The sequence below is a fragment of the Pyrus communis genome, chromosome 13, assembly GCF_041283825.1.
Source record: "Pyrus communis isolate YQ-2024b chromosome 13, ASM4128382v1, whole genome shotgun sequence".
Lineage (NCBI taxonomy): Eukaryota > Viridiplantae > Streptophyta > Magnoliopsida > Rosales > Rosaceae > Pyrus > Pyrus communis.
Genome location: NC_142577.1, coordinates 9,134,175 through 9,145,796, shown reverse-complemented (window position 1 = coordinate 9,145,796; position 11,622 = coordinate 9,134,175). Strand labels below are relative to the sequence as shown.

The 11,622-nt window shown below is 37.4% G+C and overlaps 1 protein-coding gene across 1 annotated transcript; it reads left to right on the top strand.

Annotated features, from left to right (window-relative positions):
• Positions 1–144: 144 nt before the first annotated feature.
• LOC148691723 (uncharacterized) lies at positions 145–11,363 on the top strand. The gene is made up of 3 exons (XM_088683399.1): positions 145–1,615; positions 10,405–11,075; positions 11,328–11,363. The coding sequence occupies exons 1-3, from the start codon at positions 145–147 to the stop codon at positions 11,361–11,363; spliced, it is 2,178 nt and encodes a 725-aa protein (XP_088539525.1).
• Positions 11,364–11,622: the final 259 nt, after the last annotated feature.

Below are 11,622 nucleotides of genomic sequence, written 5' to 3'. Positions count from 1 at the left end.
TGCGTATAATTCTCGCATCAAATTTTGGCGCCGTTGCCGGGGATTAGCAACTTTGCTAATCTCTTGGATTGTTTTAATTTCTTTTGTTTTTATTTTATTCCAGATTCTTGATCTTGTTTTATTTCTTGTTTTAGGTACTAGTTTATGACTAGGAGTTCTCATCCGATTCGTGAACCTATCTCGGTCTTTGTCGCCGATTTCGAGCGAGAATTGAGACGAAAGAGAAAGAACCCAGAACCTAGCGAATCAAGTGAAAGCTCCGAGTCCATTTCTGAATTTGAAGAAGAAGAACCCAAGACAACAGTGGGTGAAGAAGACATGGCAGCAGACAACCGAACAATCAAGGAGCTTTCCGCTTCGGGATTGGCCAATGCCGCACCATTATGCATTCAATACCCCGTGGTTGCCCAAGGCAAGACCGATGAATTCGAGTTGAAGTCAAGCTTGTTGCACCACATTCCGAAATACCATGGGCTTTCCATGGAAGATCCCAACAAGCATCTCAAGGAGTTCGAGGTTGTTTGTTCGAGCATGACACCCATAAATGTCGACGGGAACATTCTTATGATGAAGGCTTTTCCATTCTCACTTTTGGAAAAAGCGAAGGATTGGCTTTTCGAATTAGCACCCGGAACGGTTACATCTTGGCATAGCATGAAAAGAGCCTTCTTGGAGAAATTTTTCCCAACTTCAAGAATCATTCTATTAAGGAAACGGATTAGTGGCATCCAACAAAATCAAGGTGAATCGTTTCCTTCGTATTATGAACGTTTTAAATCACTTGTTGCTTCTTGTCCACAACATCAAATGAAAGAGGAGCTGCTTATTCAATACTTCTACGAAGGACTCCTTCCCATGGAACGCCAAATGCTTGATGCCTCGGCGGGAGGTGCATTAGTGGATAAAACTCCGGGGGATGCAAAAGTTCTAATTGCCAATCGAGCACATAATGCACAACAATACGAAGGTGTTGGACAAAGAGACCCCCCACGACAACAACAAGTCAACGAGGTAAGTGCCATAACCGAACTTCAAAATCAAATGGCTAACCTTACTACGTTGCTTTCTCAGGTGGTGGAAGGTCCAAAAGTCAAAACCGTAACTCCTTGTGGCGTATGTTCCATGCAAGGACACCCTACAGACACGTGCCCACAATTGATTGAGAATGGGGGATGGGAGAGTGCAAATGCCATTGGATTTCCAAGCCACAATCAACCAAGGAATGATCCATATTCCAACACGTACAATCCAGGTTGGAGAGACCATCCAAATTTCAAGTGGAGGGAGCCCCAACAACCTCAACAGCAAGGAGGCTTTAGACAACAACCCCCCGGGTTTTACACCAGAACCCACAACCAAGATCAAAACCAACCACAATCCAGCCAAAACCATCAAGGTACGTCTTTAGATAATGCTACAGTTCTTAAGTTACTTACTAGTCTGTCTCAGGGACAAGAAAATCAAAACAAGGCGATGCAAAACCAAGACACAAGGGTGGACCAATTAGAGAAGCAAATAGTGCAGATTGCGGAGTTTGTGGGACAATTCCGAGATCAAGGCAAACTTCCAAGCTCAACAATTGTCAATCAAAAGGGTGGATTTGAAACCGCCAATGCAATCACTGTTGGAAATGTGCCCTAAAACCAATCATATGATGATACTTTACGGACATTTCAAACTAATGTAGTTCATTTCAAACTAATGTAGTTTAAATGTAAAGGGCAAACATTATTGTTTGAGCCGTCTCATATAAATGTTATATGCTTAAACGATAAGTCCAAGGAATATGTGATTGGGAGAATGCGATCTAAAGAAGTTAGATTCATGAGACCATTCTTTCGTAGACACATCCTAAACGTTCCTGATCATAGGATTGCCAATTGGGCATTGACAGTCCGTTAAGATCAGTACGTGCTATGTCTTCTCTCGGGGAGAGTGACTAGTCTCGAGTCATTGGTGTGTGTGACATCAAGACAAGTACGTAGGTGCTCAATAGAGAATGAGTTCACTGAACATGATCAACGAAGAGTTCTCATATTCATGTCACATGAGAACTCATGGTTGGGATAATGCAAATTAGTCTTTTGACCTGAGGCATCACAGTTGTCTTGTGGTTAGGTCCTTAATCTTTGATTATGTCAAAGTCACTCTATCAGGGTGTCCACGGCATCGTCGGGGTTAAGCCACTTAGCCATGGAGGCAAGTGAATGCGCAAGAAGGGATCTCTAACCTTCAAACTGTTTGAGGGAGAATACTCTATGATATGATTTAGAATCTCTGGCCAGAGTATGAATGAGATGTTGGAATGCGTTCCAGATCACATTCAAGGTAATCATATAAGCACAAGACTCACATTGGATAGTAGACATGAATAAACTGTCAAACCAAACAATGTGGTCAAGAGTATTGTATTAGAGAAAGACCGTATTGCATTTGTAATCCTAAAACTGAATAGGTTCTCCACCTCTTCTGATTAGCTTGGGTAACCATGACATGCTGCTAGGCGTCAACCATGGTTTGTGGAAGCCCTAAAAGTGTATTATCACTAACGGGAGAATTGAAAGTAAGTTTCAATTCACAATCGATTTGAAAGAGTTTGAATCGCCCACTGCCTCGCTAAAAGGAACCTAATGGATCGTACACCGTGTAAGGTAGAGATTGAAGATTCAACGGAGATGAGTAAGAATAATTAAATGGTTTAATTATTTATGGCAAGGATTAATTAATATGATTATTAATCAAACGAATAAGTTCGTTGAAGACCTCGGGATAGTTTTGGACCTTAAGGCCCAATGGGCTTCGAACGTCAAGTCCATTGACTTAAGTTGTATGACAACTTAATGAATAATGATTCACAAAGGCCCAAATAGCCCAAAGAATACCCTAAGGCCGGCCATTTAGAGAAAGAGTGGGCTTTGGACTTATTTACAAGTTTGCCACTCAAATGAATTAAGGTATAAGTTTGACTTAATAGCCAAAATTCATCAAGTGTTTTTTTGGGGAAATTGGAGAAACACAAACTCTTCTTTCTCTCTAGAAATGGCCGGCCACCTTGAGGATAACATCTAGCAATCTTACTTCCTCAAGGTCACTCATTTCTTCTCCAATCTTACCTTGGTGTGGAGACTTAGAGGTTCTCAATTTTGGGAACTTGGAGAATCCTTTTCATCCATTCAAATCCATGGATCTAAGATGCAAGGAATGAAGGCCCTCTCTTTGGGTGATTAGCCTTTGCTTATGCAAAGAGGAATCTACAAAGGTATTGATTTCTCAACTCACTTTGTTTTGAGTTGAGTCTTGGTTCACCTATCTACTAGGCTTTGAATTTCATGGGTAAATGTTTTGTTTTAAGTGCATACAAGCATGATTCCGCCTTTAATTGTTAATTGCATGCTATTGATGTTGCTTAAATGAACATGTTTTTCACAAATCTTCCTTCAAGTGGTATCAGAGCCTAAGTCTAGTAGTTGGTGAATCCTTTTGGGTTTTGTAAGTTCATAGTTTGTGATTTGAATGTTGTAATTGTTACAAGCTTTGTTCTTGCTTTGAATATAAATTTTACTTGAAAATTTAGCATTTCAAATGTTGTAGATGTATTTCATTAAAGCATGAATAATGGAACTAAAAGTTGGTGCCAAGTGTTTTGGGATTTTCGGCCAAATCCAAAGGGTGATTTTTTGGGTTCATGTTAGGCTTGTTAAAATGGTTTTAAAGTGCTTTTTGGGACCCCTAAGTACCCTAGGATATTAACCCTCTTTTGAGTTGTGAAAATTTGAGTTTTTGATGAAAGAAAACATCCATGGAGCTATTATGAGTTTTCATGTATGTTCTTCATATTTCTTGAAGTTCTTATCAAGAACAAAAGATTTTGAAGTTTTGATTCAAAAGTTTTATGTTTTACATAAAGTTTTGATTATTAGTTGATGGGTGATGATTATGTCAAAGATATAATTTTGAATATTAGTTGATGGGTGATGATTATGTCAAAGATATAATTTTGAATATTAGTTGATGGATGATGTTTGTTGGTAAGAAATGATTAAATGTTTTTAATTATATCAAAGGTATATTTTCTTTTCAAACCATCCCCACCATCTTTAATCTCACCCACCAAAATCCACTTACAAAATTCTTTTTATCAAAAATCTCTATGTTACTATCCTATGGCCGGCCACCCCTCTAGTGGGGTGCTTTTGTGCAATTAAATAAAGTTTTGATACTTTTGTGTTTTTGCAAAATGGCCCAAATAGAATGAGAACAAAAATTGTTTTGTCTCTTTAATGAGAATTGGATTTTCATTATATTTAGTTCCATTTAAATCAATTCTATGAATACAAAAACCAAATGAAAATGTTGCATTCAAGTTTAATTAGTTAAAGCGTTAATTAATTAATGAAAGGGTGATTATGAACCTAAGCCTACGATAATTGAGCTATGTGAAAGGCCGTTTCAAATTTGTTTGAACCATGGGAATGTGTAGATTAAATTTTGGTTGTAATTTGATATGATCAATTGTTGTAAAAGAGCATAAGCTCTTCTTTACTTTAAAGTAATTTGATTTGATCAATTGTTGTAAAAGAGCATAAGCTCTTATTTACTTTGAAGTACTCCTTTCTTGTTTTATTCGATATGCATGAAATTGGAGTAGTTGGGTCCAACGCCCAATAAGACAACACGCCTTAATGTGATTAAACGCGTAACTAAAATCAATCTCCATCCCTAGACCGAGATTCAACACTAGGCTCGTGTTGAATCGAATCAAAGGTTCATAGTCATCCTAAGGCCCTAAGGCAACTATATAGTCCATCAATGAATGCAAACCTTATGTTAGTAGTATCATATACTCTTGCTTTAAAAACCGTTTTAAAAGCTTAGTGGGAGTATTATATACAACTAAATCAATCAAATGGACCAATAGTTGTAATAGGACCAAAATGTTTTAATTGGATTAAAATGTATGTTTATATGTGATGAGACCTAAAACCCTCAACAAACCAATATTAAGTTGATAAGCGAGAGATGCTTTGAATATCTCTTCGTGGCCTTCCACCGTGGTAGGCTCCAATCGTTTGTGACTTGTACACCGGCTTCACCCTATAATGGGGGAGTACAAAGTGCATGCTTACATTCAGGAGGAGTCTATACGCATATGATGAGGTGAGTGTAGACAACGAGTATGACCAACATGATATAATTCTGAGGTTGTGCTTGAACCTCTACATAAACTAAGCATGGTGGGAATAACTTAACTAAGTGCAATGGTGCCAACATGATAAAATTCTGAGGCATTCATTCTCTAGAGGCCAAACTAGATGGGTAATTACAAGAGTTGTAAATGAGTAAAGCGTTATTCTCTCATCATTATTTTTGCTAACCAACATCGTATAATCGTGAGGTGGGCTTGGTAATGGTGAGCCTCCCATACCCTACTAAGAGTTTCCTCCAAAACTCTCGAATTCCGATGAGGGATATGGAATTTGCCAAAAATAGTGGGTGGTGCTATTTTGATTTAAAGACCCGAATCAAATGGCTTAAAATCAATCAATTTATATTCGTTATGTATTTGTTTACCAATATATTTGCAAACGCTATCCAAAACTTGACAAAGAAAAACCAAACGCTTTAATTTCCGGACTTAGTTCTACAATCCCATAGATTGTCTTTAATGGCTTGTAGATGTAACTAAGTAGTCTCATCCTCACAATCTTCCTATTGATAATGTATCATTGGAAGAGTATGTTAGATAAGTCTAACATGAGAAGGACAACACTTTTAATGTCATAATTCTTCAAATACAAATTGTTGTATGAAGAAATAAGAGTTGCTTTGAACAACCCTTAATCAACACAAACTTTAGTGCTTGTCTCTTTGTTACACGAACAAGGAACTTGAGAAGTAAGCACAAGGGCATGGACACTTTATGTGCCATGATTCTTCACTTACAAATTGTTGTATGAAGAAATGAGAGTTGCCTTGAACAACTCTTGAGAGTTTGTTGTTATGTTTAGAACATAATGGTTGGTTGACAAAAATAGTCCATTTATATGGACTTATGATGATTTTGAATCATTGAGTGTTGAAGTGTTAAACCACTTAACGAGACGGAAACTAGGCAAGGACTTCACCTTTGTGTCCCTATCCTAATGGTTCACTAAGTTTATTGTAAACTATATAGTGAACAATAACCGCACGCTCTCCAAATCGTTTGATGTGTATAACACATTTGAAATGAGTTTCAAGAGAGATAGTGGGAGTTTAGGGACCATGACTATTGTAGTCAAAAGGGAAGTCAAATGAAGAAGGCAAAATAACTCCAAGGGAACAAATTTTCTTTATGAAAGGATGGACATTGGAAGGGGTATTTGCAAGAAATGTCTTGCAAGTGTCAAGAACACACCTTTCGAAGGTGTTGTAATATGTTCTTGAAATAGTTCAAAACAGTTGGTTCTTCTACTTGAATGCTTGATTCCGTATTAGTAACTATGTTTTACAATTGTTGTAAAAGTGTGCTAATAAGAAGTAGAAGATTAAATGAGAGAAGAGAAAGTACTTCACATTCCAAACGTGAATCGAATATAGATCTCTGCGAAAGCGGATTGTACTTACTTCCTCATATGAACTACCAAAGAAATTGGAAAATACTAAAGATTGTCTTTACATTCCAATTTTAAGGAACTTAAATCCGTCACTATAGTAGAGATGGATAAATGTTTTGTTTGACAAAAACATTGTTCTTTATTAATCAATAATTAGATTATTGTAATTTAAATTGGTTGTCTCTATAGTAGAGATGATGTGGTAGTTTAACTGTTTAGAATACGATGATGCTTAAAACCCAAAAGGTTGCAAGGTAGTGACTAATCCCAACTGAGTTGTGATACCTCTAAAACATAAGTTACGAGTTGGTCATAGATGGATGCTTTGGATCGTTAGATCCGGATCCAATACCTTCTTGTTAAAATTTCATAGAGGCGAAATGTTCGAATCTTTATTCTTTTTGGAAAGAAGAAAGAATCACAAAGTTGTTGAGGTTGATTCACTTAGATGTTAGTGGCACTTGTCCACAACATAATACTACTCATGTTGTATGACATTCACCGAAGATCACTCTCGGTTGGACTATAGTTTATTTTGAATAAACACAAGTCCGAATACTTTGCAAAAGGTTTCAAAGAATTCAAGAAATGTAAGTAGATGAGTAAGACGTCTAAAGTATTTACCTCCTTAGATTTGATCCAAGGAAAAAGTAACACTTTAGATTAATTTCCTTGAAAAATATCAAGGAAAGTAGCATCGTAAGATAATGAATTTCTCCATTAGGAGAAGAATGAACATAAATAAGATTTAGTTCATTGGACATTATCAATTACCCATATATATATGATATATACTTCTAAGACATGTTAGTTGTAAGAAGATCCATCCATCATGGATCTTAGCAAGCTAGTGGGAGCTATAAGCGTCTTATGAGAAAAGATCAATTGTTTGATTTCTCATAAAGATGTAAATGAATCTTTTGTTTACTAGGTTTACAAAAGATTAGTGGGAGTTGATCATATTCCTAAATTAGAATATATATACATGATATATATTAATTTTGAAAATGAAAGGAATTCTTCATCGTTAAAGTTATGACTTTAAACATTCTATAATGATAGAATGTATATGGGAGATATAGTCTATATACATGGGATGGAAATCTATAATGATAGATTTCAAGATATAATTGGATTATATCAATCTCTAAAATAGACAAGAGATGCTAGGAAGTTTCTCATATGATGATAAACTTCAAATTAGAATGACAATTCTAGTGAGACTAGGAAGTTGTTCTTCTCAAAGGGAATGTACCCTTTGACTCCCAAAGAAATAATGCGTAAATAGAATCCTTTATGCATACGCAGAAAGGTGATTTATGTATTTCATATTGTATGAAAACATTGATATAAGTCGTACCTAGAACGGTACAAGATGATATCAGTGCAAGCCCAGGATCAGAACCATGGCAACTGTCAAGTGAATCCTTAGGTATTTAAGAAATACTAAGGATGGATTCCTCAAGAATGAGGAAGAATTAGAGTAACGTAATGGAAGCGTAAATGTATTAGATTATGAATCTAATCCATCATAGAATATCTCTTCATTATGAATGAAGTGATAACGAGATATCTCTTTATTATGACTAAAGAGATATTTGGGTGGAAACGTTAAAAGTAATGACTTTAATGTGTTCTATCATGTATGCAAAATATATTGCCATATAGAAGCTTACAACATTGTTGTTTGGATGGGAAAGTTCATTCATGAACTCTCCATTCGGTTCCAACCAGAAAGTGTATGACACTAATGGGGCGATAGCTCAAGCCAGGGAATCAAGGTCTCATCAAGGTCCGAACTCAAATGAGAGACTGAACCACATGATTGAGAATCATGTATAATGGTGACGTCGTTATTCTCAAGGTTGCTTCTATGGATAACATATAGATATCCATTGTTTAGGCCTACTACTCAGCCATTTATGAAATGAATTACAGAAGAGGTATCATCAATGATGACTAAGCTGATTGGCTCTAGTGCAAGTGGGAGATTGTTGGAAATGTGCCCTAAAACCAATCATATGATGATACTTTACGGACATTTCAAACTAATGTAGTTCATTTCAAACTAATGTAGTTTAAATGTAAAGGGCAAACATTATTGTTTGAGCCGTCTCATATAAATGTTATATGCTTAAACGATAAGTCCAAGGAATATGTGATTGGGAGAATGCGATCTAAAGAAGTTAGATTCATGAGACCATTCTTTCGTAGACACATCCTAAACGTTCCTGATCATAGGATTGCCAATTGGGCATTGACAGTCCGTTAAGATCAGTACGTGCTATGTCTTCTCTCGGGGAGAGTGACTAGTCTCGAGTCATTGGTGTGTGTGACATCAAGACAAGTACGTAGGTGCTCAATAGAGAATGAGTTCACTGAACATGATCAACGAAGAGTTCTCATATTCATGTCACATGAGAACTCATGGTTGGGATAATGCAAATTAGTCTTTTGACCTGAGGCATCACAGTTGTCTTGTGGTTAGGTCCTTAATCTTTGATTATGTCAAAGTCACTCTATCAGGGTGTCCACGGCATCGTCGGGGTTAAGCCACTTAGCCATGGAGGCAAGTGAATGCGCAAGAAGGGATCTCTAACCTTCAAACTGTTTGAGGGAGAATACTCTATGATATGATTTAGAATCTCTGGCCAGAGTATGAATGAGATGTTGGAATGCGTTCCAGATCACATTCAAGGTAATCATATAAGCACAAGACTCACATTGGATAGTAGACATGAATAAACTGTCAAACCAAACAATGTGGTCAAGAGTATTGTATTAGAGAAAGACCGTATTGCATTTGTAATCCTAAAACTGAATAGGTTCTCCACCTCTTCTGATTAGCTTGGGTAACCATGACATGCTGCTAGGCGTCAACCATGGTTTGTGGAAGCCCTAAAAGTGTATTATCACTAACGGGAGAATTGAAAGTAAGTTTCAATTCACAATCGATTTGAAAGAGTTTGAATCGCCCACTGCCTCGCTAAAAGGAACCTAATGGATCGTACACCGTGTAAGGTAGAGATTGAAGATTCAACGGAGATGAGTAAGAATAATTAAATGGTTTAATTATTTATGGCAAGGATTAATTAATATGATTATTAATCAAACGAATAAGTTCGTTGAAGACCTCGGGATAGTTTTGGACCTTAAGGCCCAATGGGCTTCGAACGTCAAGTCCATTGACTTAAGTTGTATGACAACTTAATGAATAATGATTCACAAAGGCCCAAATAGCCCAAAGAATACCCTAAGGCCGGCCATTTAGAGAAAGAGTGGGCTTTGGACTTATTTACAAGTTTGCCACTCAAATGAATTAAGGTATAAGTTTGACTTAATAGCCAAAATTCATCAAGTGTTTTTTTGGGGAAATTGGAGAAACACAAACTCTTCTTTCTCTCTAGAAATGGCCGGCCACCTTGAGGATAACATCTAGCAATCTTACTTCCTCAAGGTCACTCATTTCTTCTCCAATCTTACCTTGGTGTGGAGACTTAGAGGTTCTCAATTTTGGGAACTTGGAGAATCCTTTTCATCCATTCAAATCCATGGATCTAAGATGCAAGGAATGAAGGCCCTCTCTTTGGGTGATTAGCCTTTGCTTATGCAAAGAGGAATCTACAAAGGTATTGATTTCTCAACTCACTTTGTTTTGAGTTGAGTCTTGGTTCACCTATCTACCAGGCTTTGAATTTCATGGGTAAATGTTTTGTTTTAAGTGCATACAAGCATGATTCCGCCTTTAATTGTTAATTGCATGCTATTGATGTTGCTTAAATGAACATGTTTTTCACAAATCTTCCTTCAATCACCTTAAGAAGTGGCAAGGAAGTTGGAACCACCTCACAACCACCAAAATCAAGTCAAGACGAGGAGGACAAGTTGTTGCAAGAAGAAGCACAGGGAGCAAAGCCCAAGGCCAAGGATGACCAAACCTTGCCAAATTCATCTAGACCTCCTAAACCATCCCCAACCACCAAGGTAAGTCCCAATTCGACTTTTTCTAGTCCTATTCCACTAAACGTGCCCTTTCCTAGCAGGTTTAGGCAATCAAAGAAGGAAGAAGCTGAGAAGGACATTCTAGAGACCTTTCGGAAAGTTCAAGTCAATATCCCGCTCCTTGATGCGATTAAGCAAGTTCCGAGGTATGCTAAGTTTTTGAAAGAACTTTGTACAACAAGGAAAAGGATCTCGAACAAAGAGGTGGTTCAGGTAAGTGAAAATGTCTCTGCTGTGTTACAAAGGAAATTACCCCCTAAATACAAAGATCCGGGTAGTTTTACAATTCCGTGCGTTATTGGTAATACTAAGTTTGAACAATGCATGTTAGATCTAGGTGCTTCAATTAACGTCATGCCATACTCTATTTATGCTTCAATGAACCTTGGTGAATTGAAAAATGATGGTGTGATTATTCAGTTGGCCGATAGATCTAATGCCTATCCAAAGGGCGTATTGGAAGATGTCTTAGTACAGGTGAATAATTTGATCTTCCCGGCGGATTTCTATGTCCTTGAAATGGAGGAAACCACCCATGCTCCACCCTTGCCGATTCTTCTTGGGAGGCCATTCATGAAGACGGCCCGAACAAAGATAGATGTGTTTAAAGGCACTTTAACGATGGAATTCGATGGGGAAGTGATTGATTTCAATATTTCTGAAACTATGAAATTTCCTAATGATAATCACTCATGTTTCTCTATTGATATTCTTGATTCTTTGGTGCAGGTACCCGATCTATTCCACGCCATGGGTTCCAATTGAGCTTAAGAAGGTCTCGTCCGGCTGCAAGAAGTAAAAGAAAGCGCTACTTGGGAGGCAACCCAATACAGTGAATAAAGCTTGTTCATTGATTTCCGAGTGATTACAAAAAAAAAAAAAAAAAAAAAAAAACATGGCAGAAAGATGGAACCTTCACAAGGGTTGTGTACGTGAGGCCCCACTACGTGGCAACACTCTCGGAGCAGGAGGTCTCGGAGCAAGAGGCATCGGAGCGGAAGGCATTGGAGCGGAAGGCATCGGA